Source organism: Rhinoderma darwinii, chromosome 3 (genome assembly GCF_050947455.1).
Source record: "Rhinoderma darwinii isolate aRhiDar2 chromosome 3, aRhiDar2.hap1, whole genome shotgun sequence".
NCBI lineage: Eukaryota > Metazoa > Chordata > Amphibia > Anura > Rhinodermatidae > Rhinoderma > Rhinoderma darwinii.
The window spans coordinates 312,880,979-312,903,377 of NC_134689.1; the positions used below are offsets into that span (position 1 = coordinate 312,880,979).

At 41.8% G+C, this 22,399-nt stretch overlaps 1 protein-coding gene across 2 annotated transcripts in view; it reads right to left on the reverse strand.

The window, feature by feature from the left end:
- FAM174B (family with sequence similarity 174 member B) overlaps positions 1–22,399 on the reverse strand; it is a 74,333-nt gene that overhangs the window by 9,848 nt on the left and 42,086 nt on the right. For both annotated transcript variants that reach the window (XR_012882452.1, XM_075858219.1), the window contains exon 2: positions 15,918–16,055. Coding sequence is in view for 1 of the 2 variants with exons in the window: in XM_075858219.1 (XP_075714334.1) it covers positions 15,918–16,055 (138 nt within the window). In the remaining variant the exon portion in view is untranslated. The remainder of the gene's footprint in view (positions 1–15,917; positions 16,056–22,399) is intronic.

A 22,399-nucleotide genomic window follows, 5' to 3' on the forward strand; every position in this document is an offset into this window, starting at 1 on the left:
AAGAGGAATAAAAGATATTTTAGCACTTTTTTTTTATTTTATTTAAAAAAAAGCTCATTCACATTGCCAATTTCCAACTCTGTTTTCTCCTCCATTTTTTTGTAAAGGAAAAAACATGGATCCCAGCAGACCAGTGTTTTATTTTTTTCTTGCAAAACTGTCCTTTTTGTGCCTGGATTAATTCCTCTACTTTCCACACTTTGGCCGAGTTCACACACTGCATTTTTGTTGCATTTTAAACATGCATCTTTTTTTGTTTTGGTAGATGAATTCTCTTTTGAGAGACATGTGAGTTTATCTACCAAAACAAAAAAAATAAAAATGCGTGTTAAAAATGCGTCAAAAAGGCACGCTGTGATCCCAACCTTTATAATATTAAATTGACATAAAAGGTAAGTGTTAACAAATATCAAACAGGTCTGAACCAGTAGTCAAGTAATTACATTCCCGAGAGCCAGTATGATTGAACAAAGATCCAGTGACCCTCCAAGAACATCCAGATCAAGAAGGTCCTGGTTCTGATAGCATATACACAATTACGCATTGGTTAAATGTAAAAGGGTGAGGATACACGTAGCAGCGGCCACATGTGGTCCAAAAACCAAGTCCACTCGAAGTGGCCACGGATTATAAATTGATAGTCACGGGCCACATGATTTTTCAGGTAATAGTGCAGTTTCACCCACAAAACCAGGCAGCCATTAATATTGATTGTTAAAGGAGTTGTTGACTACCGGACAACTGGTGATCTATCCACCGGATAGGTCTTCAGTATATGATCTGTGGGGATCCAACACCCGAACCCCGCACCAATCTACTGCTCCGGCGGCCTGCGGGAACCGGATTTTATTGCACAGTATGCAATGTACGGAGCAAGGAAGCAGTTGGCTCTGTACATTTCATAGCGGCCGCGCTGCAGAACCGCAGCTCTGCTCCTTTTCACTTGAATGCTACCTTCAAACAGCAGTATTCTAGTCATTATTTTGTGTCAGTTCTTGTAAGCCAAAACCAGGAGTGGGTCCAAAATAAGGAAAGAGGTGAAAATTTTTCCATTAAACTTTTCTGTGTTTGTTTCACTCCTGGCTTTGGCTTCCAAATACTGAAAAAATACTACTGTGTGAAAGTGGCCTTACCTGCAGAATCATGCGGCCATTAACTAGCTATCCACACCCACCACACGTGTTTAGGCCTCATGCGCACGAGCTCAAAAAAAAATGTTCTATCCGCAAATATGGATGCACATCCATAGTCGTCAGAAATTGCAGAAACGCCAATAGACTTCTATGGGCTTGTCTGTGTTGCAATTGCAGACAAGAATAAGAAGTGTTCGATATGTTTCGGATCATTTTTACAGCCCGGACACACATTCGTAAATATTTCCATGGTCTATAGAAATGAATGGGTCCACAACTTCATTAGAAATTACGTTTGTACACATTTATGTGCATGGGGCCTTACAAACCAATTTTTTTTATTTGTTTTCATTTTTTCAGATTATCTAATAAACAGGAGATTACTACGGTTTCGTTGTAGCTTTTATTCTGTGGTGTCTTTCGACACAAGTTCGTGCAATGTTCGATTGTTACGGTTTGTAAATATAAGGCCCCATTTAGATCACATTTTTCGCCTACATTTAACATATATATCAGGAGATTTTTCTGGCATAAGATAAAAGTAGGCTGTGAGGTATGCCTAACAGTGGCATTCGTCACCCATAGACTATTATGGGATACATTTAACTTACACGACCTGAAAAGATCATGAGTGTTCATAATTTAGAAGTTAAATGTATCCCATAAAAGTCTAAGTCATGAACACTCATGATCTTTTCAGGACGTATAAGTTAAATGTATCCCAGAATAGCCTATGAGTGACTAATTTCACATTTAGGCATCAGTCACAGTCATGCGTAACCCAGAGGCTATTATGGCATCCGTTTAATGTATACGTCATGAAAAGTTCATGCTGTATACGTTTAACAGATGCACGTGGCATACACTACCGTTCAAAAGTTTGGGGTCACCCAGACATTTGTGTGTTTTCCATCAAATTCTATCAAATGAGTTGCAAAATGACTAGAAAATATAGTCAAGACATTGACAAGGTTATAAATAAATGATTTTTATTTGAAATAATAATTTTCTCCTTCAAACTTTGCTTTCGTCAAAGAATGCTCCATTTGCAGCAATTACAGCATTGCAGACCTTGGCATTCTAGCTGTTAATTTGCTGAGGTAATCGGAAGAAATTTCACCCCATGCTTCCAGAAGCCCCTCCCACAAGTTGGATTGGCTTGATGGGCACTTCTTGTGTACCATACGGTCAAGCTGCTCCCACAACAGCTCTATGGGGTTGAGATCTTGTGATTGCGCTGGCCACTCCATTACAGATAGAATATCAGCTGCCTGCTTCTTCCCTAAATAGTTCTTGCATAATTTGGAGGTGTGCTTTGGGTCATTGTCCTGTTGTAGGATGAAATTGGCTCCAATCAAGCACTGTCCACAGGGTATGGCATAGCGTTGCAAAATGGAGTGATGGCCTTCCTTATTCAAAATCCCTTTTACCTTGTACAAATCTCCCACTTTACCAGCACCAAAGCAACCCCAGACCATCACATTACCTCCACCATGCTTGACAGATGGCGTCAGGCACTCTTCCCGCATCTTTTCAGTTGTTCTGCATCTCACAAATGTTCTTCTGTGTGATCCAAACACCTCAAACTTCGATTCATCTGTCCATAACACTTTTTTCCAATCTTCCTCTGTCCAATGTCGGTGTGCTTTTGCCCATATTAATCTTTTCCTTTTATTAGCCAGTCTCAGATATGGCTTTTTCTTTGCCACTCTGCTCTGAAGGCCAGCATCCCGGAGTCACCTCTCCATTATAGACGTTGACACTGGCATTTTGCGGGTACTATTTAACTAAGCTGCCAGTTGAGGACCTGTGAGCCATCTATTTCTCAAACTAGAGACTCTAATGTACTTGTCTTGTTGCTCAGTTGTGCAGCGGGGCCTCCCACTTCTCTTTCTACTCTGGTTAGAGCCTGTGTGTGCTGTCTTCTGAAGGGAGTAGTACACACCGTTGTAGGAAATCTTCAGTTTGTTGGCAATTTCTCGCATGGAATAGCCTTCATTTCTAAGAACAAGAATAGGCTGTCGAGTTTCACATGAAAGCTCTCTTTTTCTAGCCATTTTGAGAGTTTTATCGAACCCACAAATGTAATGCTCCAGATTCTCAACTAGCTCAAAGGAAGGTCAGTTTTATAGCTCCTCTAAACAGCAAAACGGTTTACAGCGGTGCTAACATAATTGCACAAGGGTTTTCAAGTGTTTTCTAATCATCCATTAGCCTTCTTTCACAGTTAGCAAACACAATGTACCATTAGAACACTGGAGTGATGGTTGCTGGAAATGGGCCTCTATACACCTATGTAGATATTGCATTAAAAACCAGACGTTTGCAGCTAGAATAGTCATTTAGCACATTAACAATGTATAGAGTGTATTTCTGATTAATTTAATTTTATCTTCATTGAAAAAAGCTGTGCTTTTCTTTCAAAAATAAGGAAATTTCTAAGTGATCCTAAACTTTTGAACGGTAGTGTATGTCATACATAACCCATAGGCTCACATGTATGCATACTTTTTTTTTTGCAGGATCCTGTTGTATGGAAAAACGTGGTGTGCTACGTAGTCTGTTGGGCTAATGGGCACATTTAGCATGTATGCCAGGAGCTTTCCTGGTGTACAAGCCAAACGCAGGGCAAAAACGTGATGTGAACTTGTGTGGTAGCCGCACTGTAAATTTACGAACAAACAAGTACAACTGTGCACAAAACATAAAATGTAACATAATCCAAGAGGAGTAACAGATTGTCGAGCAGAAACTATAGTACTAGGAACCATTCAGCAGTATCTATACCTAGTTGACAGGATAAAAGAAAAAAAGGAAGTATTAGTCCAGGGGAAGGGTCATTAGTGAAGTGAAGTCCACTTATAAACATTTAAAGCTTGAAAAAAAGCTAAAGCAAAAATGAGACCCACTTTCTGTTCCTGCAACACACGTGGATATTGCCACAGATTTGTGGCGGAGAATTTCTTAACATGGCCTTATTGTGGTTTATAGTCCAGAATAGCAGCTCAGTCATATGACTCTGGATTGCAGATGCCACCAGTTTAAAAAACAATAATGCTGCGTGTGGCAATACAATATTATTAAAAATAACAATATTTTTTTTAAAAATGTCCATAGTTCGGTTTTGCAGTAGCTTCCACGGTTTTCAGAGCAATCTTTTTACAAAAACCATACAGGTTCTGGGACAAAATCAAATAAGCACAAATGTAAGCAATTAGGAGGAGGCTTTTTTTAAAAAACACAAAATCTATTTTTAGCTGCATTATTTAAATTCTAAAAAAGGAAACTGACAAAAATATTTAACAGCGTACAGGGCCAGGATTTACCAAGCTCCTGAACAGAACATATGGGCAATAATTAAAAACTAGGAGTCCAACAACGGAGAATCATGTGGATTCCTTTATGAGGAGGACAAGCATGCAACAGAGCAACAAATCATCCCAATAGGCCATCAAATGTAATAGATCAAAACAGAAAGGAGGAGGATTTGAACAGTAATGAAGGCATAAGGGATACAGATTCTGAGGTTGCACAAGACACATCTTGTATTACAATACATGGCTTCATTAGACGTCTGATAGCCTGTTATATATGAAGATTCTAATGCAACATAGCATACAAACCAAGGGTGAGAGAGAGAAAAAAAAAAAAAAAGTGAAGTTGACAGCCAAATCATCAAATCATAATAAATTTCTGAAAGTGCAAGTGATATGATGAACACTAAATCTATGAGAACAGAAGATTTAGTCAAGTCAATTGCAAAATGTAGGCACGTATTTATCAGTAAGGGAAGCACATACCACTATTGTAGTAGAATTAGCTCAGGAGGAATAGACCGTAATGAATGCTTAGAAGAAACATGATGCAGAAGAGACAAACCACAACAATGTGAAAACATTTGGGATAAACATATGAAAGAAAGAAGATCCAATAAAAAAAATATGATATGGGTTATAATGCCACTTAGATATTTTTCTTGCCACTATTTTTCTCAAGGGGATCGGCAGAATGGGCATTTCTATGAGATACTGACCATTATATACAATGATAAATTACAGGAACAACTAGCATCGTACATAACTATGATGCTAGGAGCCCGGCTCCCTGAAGAGTGTTCGGTCCGGGACTTGCGGCCGAAATACGTTCCGTCCTTTACGGACGTAACATTCTCGTGTGAACCCAGCCTAAAACTTCAAGAGCAGATCAGTAACAATACAAACATGAAGGAACCGAAACCAATTATGACTAAAATCCTGTTCACTTTTGTGATGTTCGTTTAGCGTGGGGAGCTCCAAGGTAAATGTATCTATAGGGCTCCATTAGCCATATTTATTTTTTTATTTTTTGAAGGATGGAATAACATAGTAGAAAATGTTACTCCATCCTGCAAACAAAAGGAAAACCCTGCTGCGTTTTTTTTCTAACATTGGAGTCTTTGGTCAAAGTATGTCACTGTATATAGCACACGTCACATGCATCAGAGATACACCACGGGCTTTCCAATAGCTTTTGAGGAAGTATCCGTTAAATTGATGTAATTGTAGTCTATGTGTCATGGATCAGCTAAATGGATGCCTAAGAGTGCCATCAGTCACCCATAGACTATAATGGTATCCGTTAAACGGATAGATCATGAACTCTGAGGGTATGTTCACACGCAGAGTAAAAAACTTCTCAAAATACGGAGCTGTTTTCAAGAGAAAATAGCTCCTGATTTTCAGTCGTTTTTTGTGCCACTTGCGATTTTCGCAGCGTTTTTTACGGCTGTTTTTGGAGCTTTTTTCACTAGAGTCAATGAAAAACTGCTCCAAAAACGTCTCAAGAAGTGTCCTGCACTTCTTTTTCGCGGCTGTTTTTTTACGCGTAAAAAAAAACGCAGCGAAAAACGCCCCGTCGGAAGAGAACGCCAGTTTCCCATTGAAATCAATGGGCAGATGTTGAGGCGTTCTGCTTACGATTTTTTGGGCGTTTATGGTCCGAAAATAGGCCGTGTGTAGATACCCTCATGACCCCAGTTTAAGACGTATCCATTTGACGGATACCATTAAATTCTATGGTGACGTACGCCACTGTTAGGCATCCGTCACAGCCTACGTTTAAAGTTTATGTTGGGATCTTTTTTCCGATGTACAGTAAAAATGTAGGCAAAAAAATTGGATGTGAACATAGTCTAACACACTACATTCCATTTCATTTCCTTACACGCTAAAAAAAATAAACCATATACAATTGTATCTGAGCTCATTCGAACAAATGCTCAATAGAGTCCTGCACTATGGTTTCTTAGTCAAAGTCTTCATTAAACCAGGTTTTAATTTAAATAGTGTAATAATTAAAGGGGTTAACCGTGAGTTTTAAAATCCTGCAGGAGGGCAGGGGAGGGTATAAAATAAACCAACCAGTACTCACCTTTTTAAACGCAGAACCCCCCTCTTGCAGTGGTCACGCATCGATGAAGCCAATTGCTGGCTTCAGCAGTGATGTTGCCATTAATGGCACCTGACCGATGAGACCAGCCAATTGGCTGCAGGGACATGCGACTGCAGCAGCAGTTTCAGGAACCAGATAATCGGAGAATGGGGGTGCCAGCAGCAGAGCTTTAGAAAGTGTGAGTACCTGTTAGTTCATTATTTTATACCCTCCCCTGCCCTCCTGCAAAATGTTAAAGCTTCCGGATAATTCCTTTAAGGGCCAGTTCAGAGTTTCTTGGCGCTGATTTTGACAATGAAACCGCGTCGGAGTCCACGCCAAAAAATGGGCAAAACAGTCTCCCATTGATTTAAATGGGTGGTGCCGTTTGTTTTTTTCCGGCGTGCTCTTTCTTGCCGCGGTTCTGCCTCTTGAAATCAATGGGAGGCAGAGAAAGCGTATTTCGCAGCGTTTTTTGCCCGCAGCGCTAATAGTGTGAAAAACGCAATGAAAACCGCAATGAAAACCGCAGCAAGAAAGTGCAGGCAGGTCAAAATCTGCCTGCAAATTGCTGAAGGAATTGTGAGGTAGATTTTTTCTGTCTGCAAATTCCTCTGTGTGAAAAGGGCTTACTGGTACAAACCTAGAGATTTATTTCATCAGTTCTACCGATTTACTAAACCACTTAGGACACACGTCAAACATAAGGCCCGAAGGCCGAATCCAGCCCGCCACCTCATTTTATGTGGCCTGTGAGGTCTGCTGCATGTAAAAAACAGAATCCGGTTTTTACATGCAGAGCAACAGCAGGACTTCTAAGTCCTCAAAAACAGGTATTTTTTTCTGCCGTCCGTAGTGTCCGGCAGAAAAAAGCACCGTCCAGGATTTAGTTGCCCCGGAACATTGCGCTGCGCATGCACCAAAAAGGACATGCACAGTGCAAAGGGAAGAGTAGGCAGCAGCAGGCATATATTCAATCTGAAAATATGCAGGCTACAGCCAGGTGAGTAGGTCTGAGTGAGGCCAGTGACGGGAGTGGAGCACTCCAGTAACCTGACCATTCTCGGGCCAGCACCAGCCTCGCTCAGACCACCGCCGCGTGACCTGCTAGATGCGAGTCACATCAAGCAGAGCGGAGAGCGATAGCGGTAAGCTACCTCTCTCTGCTCTGGGCCCGGTGTGTGACACTCTACGGGAGTGGGGATGTGTGCGTGTTAGGCTATCTACAGGGGGCTCAACTGGGGCATTATTACCATGTGGGGGCATGGTTATGAAGGGATCACTTTTATTGTGTCGAGCACGGAGGGATCATTATTACCATCTGGGGCATTGTGGATTAATATAAACGTAACTACTCCTTAACAGTCAATCGAGCTGTAACATTTATACAGTCTTACAATCGGCCCTTTGAAGGCAACCATAAGGCTGATGTGGCCCTCTGTGAAAGGGAGTTTGACTCCCCTGACTTAGGTCAAAATAGTTAGCTTATCCAATTGTACCACATACTCATCGCAAAAATACACAAGTGAAATCCTGTGTGTACACATCGTGAGGTACAGTAGGAAAAAACAAGATGTTAAGAGCTCCCACATTGTACAATACAACTCATTTTCTACTTCAGAAGACAGTGGTGTTTTTCATATATATATATAACGCATGCAGCAAACCCTGGAAAATATTCAGATATTCTACAGAATTACACAACACATAAAACTTCTCCACCCAAACAGTTGTTTTCATTTGGCAAGATTCTCAACATTTCAATTGCCAGTTGAGGCCATCTTGAAGCAATAAATTGAAAAATTAGGATGATCACGATAACAAGTCATTTTTATTACGTCTCAACAGTCTACATCCCAAGTGTTTAAGAAAAAGCTTCAGAACCCTCTCCTAGCTGCTAGAGATTATTATGCTACCAGATGCGCTTCACTAGTTTATCGAATGCAACATATGTAACCAGCACAGATCGCTCTAGAAGGCTCTCACTATAATGAACAATCCAAGAAATTATATAAAAGTTTGGCTTCACCAAACAAAAAGGGACCCAATGTATATATCCCATATTTAGGGCTCATTCAGACGAGTGCATATGTAGTCCGTGTGACAGCCGGCTGCCACCCCGACTCGTGTACTTCAATAGGGTCGTTTACACGACCGTTGTTTCAACCGAGAGTGTGAAGGGTTTGTGAAATAATAGGAAGTCCTATTTTACTGCGCGTCAAATCGCAGTTTTTGAGGTTAGCTATGCTCGTCTGAATGTAGTTTTACTACAAAGAGTTGTAATAGTCTTTAGGATGCATACTGCAGAAAGATATATGAACAAGTCTAATCTTAGGCCTCCAGCACACGGCAGTGTCATGCGTATAAAGCCTGTACGGTGTAACACTAAGTCCCTGCACTTTCATATTACTGAGCTATAGGGTACTCTGTGCCTCTGTATGAGGACTCTGTATGGGACTGTGCTCTCTCCCCTGTGGCTGTGATATGGCATCTGGTGGGACATGGCACAATTTTTTTCCTCACAAAAAATCTGGTTTAATCTGGCTTCACAAACCAGGATCAAGTTTGCAAAGAAGGTTACTTTAGAATGTTATCACAAGCCAACCCCTCTACTTTGTTATCAAAGTCCATACAATTTGAATAATTTATCAAATTAAAGAACCTTCAGTAAAAAGTGGACCAACTAAATAAAAAAGGGAAAAAGTGAATAAAAAGAAAGGCTGGATAATCCAGATACTTAAACTTCTGCCTCATTTTTTGAATACTCTTTAGGAGCACTGATTCATTGCATATCCACAGCCACCCCATTCTACTTGGTTCCAATTCCTGCACGACTAGGTTTACTTCTTGAACAGAGGAGAAGTAGTCGATTTTTACACAAAGAAAATTTTTAAGTCGCATTGTCCATAAGTGATTAGAAAAAAAAAAAGTGTATGCTTGTAATACAGAAACAGCACCCCTCTTGCCCATGGGCTGTGTCTGGTACTGAATCTTAGTCCCATTCACTGGATTCTAGACAGCCCCTTAAAAAATATTAAAATACAAAGCGGGTGTTAAATTTCAATGTGCAGAGTCAAGTACCACATGGGGTTAATGATGCTCTGCCTAAAAGATTAGTTATTTTTTCGAAAGCTAGCATTGTCCTGGAAGATTATTCTATTTTATATCTCCATTAAATGCAAAGGCACTGACACGTTTTAAGCTTCATTGTCTAACTCATCTGAATGCCTCAAGTCATACAAATTCTGACTTCAAACTGCCTTCCAGAAGCACAGAGGGAGATTGAGGCTCAAACACTTACATAGCCCAGCTAGCGTTTCAAGTAGATCAATAGAATGTGCTCTCTTTTTTCTACATTAATCAAAAAAGGCACCACTTTCTACCTCTACAAGCTACTCCCATGGCCAAACAAAAGCCTTGTCATATCGGAAGGACAGGTCATTCTCCAGTAGAACATTCTTCTCAGCGGTTTACAAACCACATCACAGTCAATGCATTAAATGGATACTCTTCTTAATCCTGTCAAGGTTGTGGGTCTCTGAGGGTGCATATCCTGCCGAGTGTTGGCAGAAGTATTTAGTACTTGTGGTTATACTATGGGATAAAAAGTTGGTAAATCTAAAGAGAAATGAAAAAATTCAAAAAGAAGGAAACAAAAAAGACTAAAAGTATTGTGTATTGGTCCAAGTAAGGCTCTGTTCCAATCTCTAGGACACCATGCTTAATCTGTCCTATATCATCGATGCCCAACAGACCCCAGTGACTTATAATTGGGTTGGGTTTCGCCGTGGTGTCCGATATATTGACGGGAAGAATATTGCTGCATGCAGCTCTATTCTTCCCATCATATAGGAATTAATCTGCTACTGAGGCTCTGACGCATAATGTGAAAAGAGCCAAACAGATTACAGGTAAAAGATAGAAGCAAAGCACTAAAAAAATGGGTCAGTTCTATGTGTTTTCCAGACAAGATCTAGACGAGATAGTTATAATCACTGAATATGTGATTAACACGTTAGTCTTGGTGATGACTGTTGAGCAATCTTTAAGGTGTATTGAAATAAAGAGATTGACTTAAAGGGAAGGGGTCATGATTATTTATTTTTTTAATTATATTCCTTTTAATAAAATATAAACCAAAAATTTTTATTTATTAGTGTTGTGACTTTCTACTTTTTACTGTATTTTACTTCTCTATACTAATTTATAATATTTCCTGAGTTGTGAAAAAATTAAAACAATGTGTAATCACTCAGATACTAATTGTTTAACTGGAAAAAAATAATTTCTAGCGACACATTCCCTTTAATAGTCAAAAAGAGTAAGTACATGTTAAAGCATAGAAACTTCAAATAAGATGGTAATGTACAGTAATAGTGCTTACCTACCCTCTCCTTTTCACAATATGCTACATTAACAGATTTTTTTCCCATAGACCATGCTGTACACTGTACATAAAATGTAGGATGCAGACAGATTTGTGCGCTCAGTGCTAGACTCCTGTATCAAGTACGGGAGCCTTACTCTGTGGTCCCTATTCCTTGTAATAGGAACAAAGCCATTTTTCGTTGTTTTTCTTACGGATTTAGATTAAAAAAAAAAAAGTGTTGGCATGTTCCATTATATGCCATATTCTGATATATTCTATGTTCTAGGGCAGTGGTCTACAGCTTGCGGACTGAGGTACACAGATACAATACTATGGCGGAGCACAAAGCTATAATCTCCCTGCTCTACCGTTCACCAGGCTACAGCAATGTTAGGCCTGCAGCCTTTAAGACGCTGGGACTAGAGACTCCTCTAGTCCCAGCCCAGTGCGAGGACTTCATTGCATGAGCTTAGGCAAGGGTGCCGTCTCAGTGTCTCATAGGCTATAGGGCTACCATGGCTAAGGAGGCCTGCAGAGCAGCCCTGTTCGTAGAGGGAACGGGGTTAGGCAAGTACAGATTTGTTTAATTTGTTCGGGGGCACTATCTACAAGGGGGAACTGTAGGGCACCATCTAGAGGAGGCTTTGTGTGGCATTGTCTACAGGGGGCACTATGTGGAAATAATCTACAAAGAGCAGTATGTGTGGCACTATCTACAGGGAGAACTATGTGGCACTCTCTAGAATAATACAAAGGCCTAAAGGTTGTGTGAACACAATTAGAAATGTAAAACTTCCCCTGTTGGAGTGTAAGATCTATTTTGATTTAATATTTGCACTCTCTGTAAGGGGCATTGTGCGGCACTATCTACAGGGGGCAGATAAGCCTCGGATTTCTGCCGCAGACCCATGGATCGGTATTGCCTATGGCAAATCCAACCCGTATGAATTTAGACTGTTGGTGCGAAGCTCATACCTTCACCTGACACCAAAACCAGGTAAACAAACCTTCACTAAAAATAGTTGAGTAGCCCTGTTCTAGGGAAAAATGGAAAGCCTATGGCTCTGAAATACAGAACCGTAGAGACTAAATGGGGGAAATATATCAAAAGGCTTAAGGCAAAGAACTTAATGTCGCACATTTTGGCACTCCATGATTGCGCTAAAATTTGTGACTTTTTCCTTTTCGCAGTACTTTCGTAAAGTGGTGAGAAAAAAGGGGCACGGTTTTGTCAAAGTGAGTGGGACTTCCGGCAGATAGACAGATTAAGCATTATTTACACCTGAAACTGGACGTAAATTATGCGCAAAACCTGATCATAGCAAGTGTAGATTTGAATTTCGGTGGCACGGACAACCAAAGTTGCACCAAAGAGTTGTGCACCGCTTAATAAGTTTTGTGCACTTTATGCCAATGTAAATTCGTGCAAGACTGACATTTCAAACGCCGGTCTTGATATATTCTCCCATCAGACCCCAGTACAGGGTCTGTGTAGACACGGCCGATGCTTCAGTACTGAATACAGGAGCCTAGGACAAGTGTGCACAGCTCTGTCTGCAGTCTACAGTTTATGGAAGGGGTCAGCACTGGCAATCAGAGGTTCCTGTTGCTATATTGAAGCATGGATATCTTTCTAAATGAAGTTTAATGGTAAAAAAAAAACAAAAAAACAGACTAGGTCAACCCTATAAAACACATAAGTGCACCTCTCACTACAGATTAACGGTAATGCAATGCTTATACTTATTACTGTTGTGTGTGTCTATACAATGTGCTGTAGACAAATTCTTTCATCGATAATATATAACATAACTTGACTGGAAAAGAAAAACCTCTAGCTTTCTGGACTACCACGGCTCAATAAGGACTGGAACAGGTTGTTACCAGGTGCACTGCAGGAGTGTCAGAAGGGGAAACACAGATCATGTTATGCATGGTTTTCGCAATAATCCGCAGTTCTAGTTCAAGATAGGGAAACTCATCCCTTAGTAAATACTGCCGATTTTCCGCAACAGAATTTGTTGCGTAAAACCCGCAGAAAATACAGCAGCAGCAAAGTGGATGAGATAAAACAAAAAAAGTTTCAGGCTGCAATCTTCATTCATTTTCAGACCCCCTGAGATGCAGTTTGCAACCTGCTCCTAGGGTCTGATTTTTCGCATGTCGGTGTGTCCCTCCCAGTTATACATTCTCGTTGTGAGTTCTGCGACTCCAGGATGCTTCTACCTTCACCAGCTCTCCTGTATCAGCACAGCTCAATCCCTGTACTGCTTTCACCTTCTACAGCCCATGAGGGATCTCTCCTCCCTCATGCTAACAGACACTGAAGTGGAGGATTGTGCGATTTTACACACACACACACACACACACACACACAGTGACTCATCCCACTTCCATATGTGTACTTTCCTCCCTTTCTTCACTGACAGCCTGTGTGATCTGCCCTTCCTGAAGACTTGGAAGCTTTCCATACTCTGATCTGCCATGTACAACTTCCTCCTGCTATATCAAACAAAGAGTTAAGGAGGGCATGAGCGGAGAGAACAGACAGACAGGAGCAGTGTGTTGTCAGATCTATGTCAGCAGCACAGCCAGCTGTGTACAGGAGTTACACAGACTCTTCAACAGCAACATGCTAGGAAGTCTTTAAAACTCTTGAAAACACAGCCATTTTTCAAATTTTTCCGGCGACATTCATATGACTACTTGTTTTTTGGGGGACGACTTGTGGTTTTTAAATCACACCAATTAGTGTACATGGAAACAAAAAAAATTGTGATACCGAAATTCTTATTGGGATTTCATTTTTATGGCGTTCACTCGGTAAAAAAAGTAAAATCAAAATTTGAATGAGTGGGAAAAGGGTTTTTGTTTTTTTTTAAAAACACTTTCTTTTGGTATATAAAGGATTTTTTTTTTGTTTATTAAAGTGAAGGAATTAAAAACTTTCAAACTTTTTATATGTCAAAGACATATCAAAAGTTTAGATCGGTGGGGGTCCGAGTGCTGAAACGAAGTTGCAGAAGTGTCAGCTGAGCGTTTTGTACATTCGGCAGTTCTCAGCGCTTATCGTCAGGCTAAAAAAAGTCTCTCATAGAATGTCTATGTGAACCGTCTTCAGCCTGACTAGGAGCGCTGATCACAGCCAAAAGTGCAGGGAGCTCTGATGAGCACTTCAGTAACGGTCTCAGCACCCAGACCCCCTCCGATCTAAACTTTGAAAAGGTCTCTGACATATCGAATGTTTGATAAAAGTGTAGTTACACTTCAACTGTGTTTTACTTTTTTTTAATAGTCACCCTAGGGGACATGAACCAACGATCATTGGCTCACTTGCACAATATAGTGCAAAAATAATGTATTGTAATATACTGCAATATTAATGTATTGCAGTATTAGTGTTTTTTACCAGCTCCTATTAAGCACTTCTGTCCCCCTCTTTCTAACAGCTTTGATGCCACGGTCCCTTATGACTGAGTTATTGCCGAATCTGCCTGATGCAGTGAGGTGTTGGCTGTAGCATACAGCAGACACCTGCTCATTATGGAGCGTGCTTCATACTTCCCCTTGTCAGCTCACATACACGTAGGTGGTACGTCGCCAATGGGTTAATGAAGACTATTTAGATAGTTGCTTAATTTTGAATTTATATAGGCAAATAAACAGTAAAAAATTTCAAATAAATATTTTTTTTTTTAAAAAGTGCAAATGCATTTAAAGAGGCTCTGTCACCACATTATAAGTGGCCTATATTGTACAAGATGTGATCGGCGCTGTAATGTAGATTACAGCAGTGTTTTTTATTTAGAAAAACTATAATTTTTGACGGAGTTATGACCTATATTAGCTTTATGCTAATGACTTTCTCAATGGACAACTGGGCGTGTATTACTTTTTGGCCAAGTGGGCGTTGTACAGAGGAGTGTATGACGCTGACCAATCAGCGTCATACACTTCTCTCCATTCACTTACACTGCACATAGCGATATAGCTATATCGTTATGTGCAGCCACATAAACACAATAACGTTACTGCAGTGTCCTGACAATGAATATACATTACTTCCAGCCAGGACGTGATTTGTATTCAGAATCCTGACCACTTCTCTGCACATCTGTGATTTACAGCAAAGCACAGCGAGATCTCGCTGTAAATGACAGTTTACAGCGTAATATCGCGAGACTACGCCTGTTATGCTGTAAATCACAGAGACGTGCAGAGAAGTGGTCAGGATTCTGAATACACATCACCTCCTGGCTGGAGATGATGTATAATCATAGTCAGGACACTGCAGTAATGTTTTAGTGTATTTATATGGCTGCACATAATGATATAGCTATATTGCTATGTGCAGAGTACATTAATGGAGAGAAGTGTATGAGGCCGATTGGTCAGCGTCATACACTCTTCTGTACAATGCCCACTTGGTCAAAAAGTAATACACGCCCAGCTGTCCATTGAGAAACTCATTAGCATAAAGTGAATATGGGTCAGAACTCATTCAAAAATGACAGTTTTTTTAAATAAAAAACACTGCTGTAATTTAAATTACAGCGCTGACCACATCATGTACAAAATAGGCCACTTGGAATGTGGTGACAGAGCCTCTTTAAGCAACGGTGCAGTTTTAAAGCCCAGGATCAAATCCCAAACATTCAAGGCATGCGGTCGCAAATAGGTTAAAATGTAAAAAGAAATATAAATAATGACTACTAAAAACATTGCTATGGCATGTCCGAATTGTAATAATGGCAGGGCTGTACTCTGGGCCAAATCTTCAGTACTTGACCAGCTTAATAACTGATCAAAATGTGACTAAAATATGCATTGGACATTAAAAAAAAAGCAATAATAAACATAAACATTACAACTTATTAAAAACACAAGAATTCCCAGTAGTAAAGTTATGTTCTTTGTTGACCCAGAAGGACCCTCCCATAAAAAATATATACATATGTAAAAGCCATGTGAAATAGCAATAAAAAGAACGTAACAAACTACTATACCTATATCTATATTTTACATCAAACACGGTTGAGTCTTCATCCTCAAAATTGTCCTCATTGAGAGGGGTCATTTCTACTCGCTCAGCTGGCGTCGTTATGATATCATATTTTCGAGTTTTCCGTATTCTCTTCCCAGACCTAGGAATGGGCAAATAACAATTTTAGAACCAAGCTTAGCATGCAAGGCATAATTAATTTACTCTGAACATCAAGTAAAAAAAGCACACAAATGACCTCAGTGACCAATGCACAAAGTAATTGCTATAAAATGTATACTCATCTTGTCAACAATAAATGCCATCTACTATTAACCCCTTAATGACCGGGCCTGAAAAGGACTTAATGACCAGCTACATTTTTCCGTTTTTACCTCTCTGCCTTTCAGCAGCCATACATTTTCTATTTTTTCAATGACACGGCTGTATGAGGCCTTGTTTTATGCGGGAGAAATTGTATTATTTTTTTTTCACGGTTTGAGGTAAAATTATTATTTTTTCTACGGCGTGAATGTAGGAAAAAGCGATTCTTGGCATAGTTTTTCTTGTTTATTTTTTATACTGTTCGTTTCACGCTAAATAACCTGTTGGATTAATTCTTCAGGTTGTTTCGGTCGTTTAGATACCGAATATATGTAGGCATTTTGTTTTTATTTAGTGTAGGGGCAATAAGCTATATTTTATGCAAAAAATTATTATTTATATTGGTTCCTTTTTTTAATCCCATTAAGGGATAACTTTATTTACAACTCTATTTTTTACTTATAATGTATTAGCATGCTCCTGTATGCTAATACATTATACTGTATCACTATGACACAGGCTGCTGTTAGGGTACACTATGTGTTGCCCTAACAGCAGGCAAACTGAAGAGACAGCCCTGAGGTCCTTTAAAGCTCCCCAGGGCTGACTGCAGAGGGATTCCCTACTCTGATCACTTCACTGAGTTTCCAGTGACACGATTAAAGAGGGTAGTGCCCGTTGATCATGCCGCTGTCACGGACCATGGCGATCAAAGGGTTAAACAGCTAGGGTCCGAATGTTTTCCGACCCCAACTGTATTTAGCAGGCTGCTCTAAGATCAGGAGCTGTTCGTTACAGCTTCTGCTTAGAGGATGAGCGCTCATCCGCCTCTTCTAAAAGACGTCACTCTAGACCAAGCACCTGCATGGCCTGCCGTCAAAATACGTTGGGCGGCCGTTAAGGGGTTAAATTACTCCAGACATTACCTGTAACCCAGCCAATCAGAAAGCAGTGGCATATAGAGAGCAGGGCTTTATTTACCGGCTTTCCACAGCAGTATGGGGTAGGTTTCTTCTGATGCAAGCTGCCCCAAAGCCAGAGCACCCTAAACCTGTTGTTTCACATCTAACAGCACTGAAGAGGGTGCCACAATGCATGCCTCCTATTACACATATGGAAAGTTTCTTTTTCTTCCTTTTACTATTTGGATTGCGATATTGGACTCCGAGGGTTAAGTAAGTGGAAAATATTGCCACAAGTGTTGCGCTTCGTACATTGCATATGTTTTGTCCTATTAAATAAAATCAGACACAAAATTTTTGAGCATTTAAAACAGCTGAATGTCCAACGAGTGAAGCAAAGTTATGTTAACAACTTTATACTTTGTATACTGAAATCCGTGACCAGTGTGGTTAAGGGTATGTACACACCACCAATTTTCAGGCGTAATGGAGGCATATTACGCCTCGTATTACGCCTGAAAAGACGGCTCCAATACGTCGGCAAACATCTGCCCATTGCTTGCAATAGGTCTTTTACGATGTTCTGTGCAGACGAGCGGTCATTTTACATGTCGCTGTCAAAAGACGGCGCGTAAAATTACGCCTGCGTCAAAGAAGTGCAGGACACTTCTTGGGACGTAATTGGAGCAGTTATTCATTAACTCCAATGAACAGCTTCAATTACGTCCGTAAAAGACGCCGCGAAAAAGGTGAGTACATGCAAAAACGTCAAATTCAGGAGCTGTTTTCGCCTGAAAACAGCTCCGTAATTTCAGACGTATTTTGCGTTGTCGTGTGAACATACCCTAACACGTCTCACGTTGAACAATTTACCACTCAACAAATAGCAAATTCACGTAACAATTTTAACCAGTACTAACAGTAGAAGGGCTCACTATTAGTTGTATACTACAAAATGTCCTTGGGTAGATATACTGAGACAGATCAAAAAGCATCACTGCTGAATGCAGAATTTGGGGAGGAATGTACTGGGGAAGGAAGGGAGGGAATAGTTAACACTTGCACAACAGGCTCCGTATCTCAGTCTTCTCTAAATTGGGTCATAAAACGCCATGCCATTTAAGCAAAATCAAATGCTCTTAAAACCAGCGTTAAAGTAGTCACACAGTGTGTGTAAATCAAGCATGTATAAATGTTCCCTTGGGCAACTGGATTAAATATTGTCCTCTTTGTGACAATCTGTTCATTAGTTTGTCCATTTTTTCTTACTAGGAAGATTACAAAAAATGTAAAACGTCCAAGGTTGAGTAACTGAAATCAATGTATAGCTACATTTTCAAAGGCAAAACCTACATCTTTCTTCCTCCCTAATAGGAAAATCATGACTAACAGAAGTTAACAGACATAATTAAGGTAAACGTTCTCTATCGGGGTGCAAATGGAAGAGGAGCTTTCTAGGAAATACATTCCTCAGAATACTGTACTGGAACGTCATCAACTTTATCTGGTGTCCAGCTTTGTTGCCCATTGCCTTTCACTGTATATTTTTGTTCAGGACTCATAGCACAATAGTCAAATGCTAGTATAAAATCTATATTAGATTCACGTTCACTTTGAGCAAACTGAATGAAGTGTACTTGGTAAAATAAAAAGTAGTAAGAAAAAAAAAAGATAAAAAGTTTGACACCCAACTTCAGCTATCAATTGCTTTATCTCTGTTGCAGTGTATAACCTCTGTAAGGTGGGAACCTACGCTGCACATACACCCAGAACTGGGACTAAGCCTCCATATATACCTGGGGATGGTAGGATGCAGCATTGAACTAATTAAAATCACCCAGGGCAGAATGGGAGGAGTGCAAGATCAAAAAATATATGTACACATACACACAAACAAATGTACGCCTTATTAGGGCCCATGCACACTGTCGGAAACACTGCTTCTAGGGGAGAGTACCCCACTACTATAGCTTGTGAAACTAAATAGCACAATTTCCAAGAGGAAAAAAAAAATCAGCTTCAAGTCAATGTGCGACACATTCAGGATATGGAGACTGCTATGTGAATTAGGCTTTAAAAAGGTGTTTTCTCACCACAAAAACACCTCCTTTATATGATCGCTGATGCTCCATCTCTCGGCAGCCCTAACAGCCCATTTCGCTAGGGGAAGCTGCGGCCAGCCAGACTGCTGCAGGGGAGATGAATAGCCGTCAGACGGAGTCTGCCGGAGCCACTGTTTGTTAGCTGCTCTCTGCTCTGGCATATAGAGGTGACACCAGGGGCATAGCTAAAAGCTCATGGGCCCTGGTGCAAGAATTGAGCTTGGGCTCCCCCTGCCGCGCCTATGGCCAGCCGCCTTGCCCAACAGCCCCCCAGTATACTCCCCCATAGCCGCCCCCACACAGTCTAATGCCCCCCCGTAGCTGCCCCATACACTATAATGCGCCCTGTAACTGTCCCCATACAGTATAATGCTCCACGTAGCTGCCCCCATACAGTATAATGCTCCCTGTAACTGCCCCTATACAGTATAAAGCTCCCCGTAACTGCCCCTATACAGTATAACGCTCCCCGTAACTGCCCCTATACAGTATAACGCTCCCCGTAACTGCCCCTATACAGTATAACGCTCCCCGTAACTGCCCCTATACAGTATAACGCTCCCCGTAACTGCCCCTATACAGTATAACGCTCCCCGTAACTGCCCCTATACAGTATAACGCTCCCCGTAACTGCCCCTATACAGTATAACGCTCCCCGTAACTGCCCCTATACAGTATAACGCTCCCCGTAACTGCCCCTATACAGTATAACGCTCCCCGTAGCTGCCCCCCACAGTATAACGCTCCCCGTAACTGCCCCTATACAGTATAACGCTCCCCGTAGCTGCCCCCCACAGTATAAGGCCTCCATACAGTATAATGCCCCCATAGCAGCCACCACACAGTATAATGCCCACATAAAGTATGATGCCCTTATAGTGGCCCCATACAGTATAATGCCTTCATAGCTGCCCCATACAGTATAATGCTCCCCATAACTGCCCCTATACAGTATAATGCTCCCCGTAACTGCCCCTATACAGTATAATGCTCCTCGTAACTGCCCCTATACAGTATAATGCTCCCCGTAACTGCCCCTATACAGTATAATGCTCCCCGTAGCTGCCCCCCACAGTATAAGGCCTCCATACAGTATAATACCCCCATAGCAAACCCCATACAGTATAATGTCCCCATAGTAGCCCCCACACAGTATAAATGCCCCCATAGCGGCCCCATACAGTATAATGCCTTCATAGCTGCCCCATACAGTATAATGCCCCTCATAGCTGCCCCCACACAGTATAAAGCCCCCATAGCTGTCTCCCTACAGTGTAATGCCCCCATAGCTGCCACCATATCAGCCCCTCCGACAGTATAATGTCCCTCATAGCTGCCACCATATCAGCCCCCCATACAGTAATGCCACTCATAGCTGCCACCATATAAGGCCCCCCTCCTTATACAGTATGATTCCTCCATATGTGCATAATAGAAAAATAATAAAGTTACTTACCTATCCCCGTTCCCACGACTGGTGGAGAAGGAGATCCTTCTCCTTTCCCCTTTGTTATGAGTGACTCGGGGCAGACAGGCGCGATCACGTCACTAAATCGCGCCTGTCTGCGCCGAGCCGCTAATAGCTCACGGCAGTGAATGCTGGAGGAAGGAGCAGTCAGCTCCTTGCTCCAGGATTAAATTCAACTGGATCTGCGTCCGGAGGACGCCAATACAGTTGGAAGCAGGACCTCGGTGAGTGGTTCGCGACACCCGGAGGTCTTCACACGACCCCCCCAGGGGGAGTGCGACCCACAGTTTGTAATGTATCGTGTCGTGCAGTTTGTGTTTGCCGTGGAGAGAGGAGAGGGGGCCTGTAATTTAAAGCCCCTCTCTCCACCGCAAACACAGACCGTACAATACAACAGATAGCACAATACAACACACATACATTACAGGCCCCCTCTGCAGCTCACCTGCAGTCTTCCCTGCTCTTCCGCAGTGGCTGGACCGCCCCTCTCGTGATGCCACGGTCACATGGTACACCGAGTGTACCATGTGACTGACGTCTAAACAAACCATGCCCGTAACCAGGAAGTGCCGGCATCACGGCACATACAAACTTTGTATTAGGGCGCTGCGTGGCAACGTGGGCCCGGTCGCAACTGCCACCGCTGCGACCCCTATAGCTACGCCACTGGGTGACACCTCTCTATAAAGTCCATATAATAGGGCATATGGACAGATGTAGCCTTCTTAAAACAACCACTTTAAGCATATGTTTATTTTATTTTAATAGAACCATAAAAAAGTATTGTCAAATGTATTTGCTGGCTATCTGTAAGAGCCAAAATTATGCTGCAACATGAATCTTATCAACTATAAGGATATCAGAGGGTTTCACACTGGATAATGAAAAAGGCATTATACCAAAAAAAAAAAAAAAAAGACAACAACAAGCTTCTTGATTACATAGCAAAATTCCAAGACCTGAGGGACAGGTCATAGCTCCCAACCGTTCCGGTCTTTCACCGCTGTCCCGGGCGGTCTGAGCAATGTCCCACCCTGCCCCGGACCCTCCCTGTTGCCAGCAACGCCCCCCTGCAACAACGGTGGGTGCCTGCGCAGCAGTCTGCCTGGAGCGAGAGAGCAGAGTGTAGCAGTCTCACCGAAGCGGAGCACTGCAGAGGAAAAGAAGCCATAGGACAGTGGTGAGCACACAGTTTAAACAATCTAGTGGCTGGGAACACTCGAGTTTAAAAAATCATAAAATAAATGTCATTTTTGGATTTTAGAAACTCGTGTCTCCAGGCACATTCTTTTTGTGGCTCCCCGCCCCCCCCCCCCTCGCGACCCATCCTCACGCACCCCCTTCCGCCACGGGACTGCCGTAACTTCTCCCTCTCCTGGCAGGAGATGGAGAATAGTAATAATAGTGGTAATAAAGGTCTCCCTCTCGCTCTCTTTAAAGTAGCGCTGTGTCTTCGGCGAGCAGAAGAGCTCTCTCCGCTCGGAACTATTTCTGAAGCAGGGAGCGGATAGTTCCCTGCTTCAGAATTCGTGGCTTCTCCTTGAGCAGAATCCCTGTGCCGATTATCTGGCCGGGGATTCCGCTCCTAGAGGGAAGCCCTAATGTCACGGTCCATATACGGACATTGACATCAGTGGCTCCTCCTGGAGCAGAATCCCCGGCCAGAATCGGCAATGGTGATTCGCTCAAGGAGTAGCCACTGACGTCACTG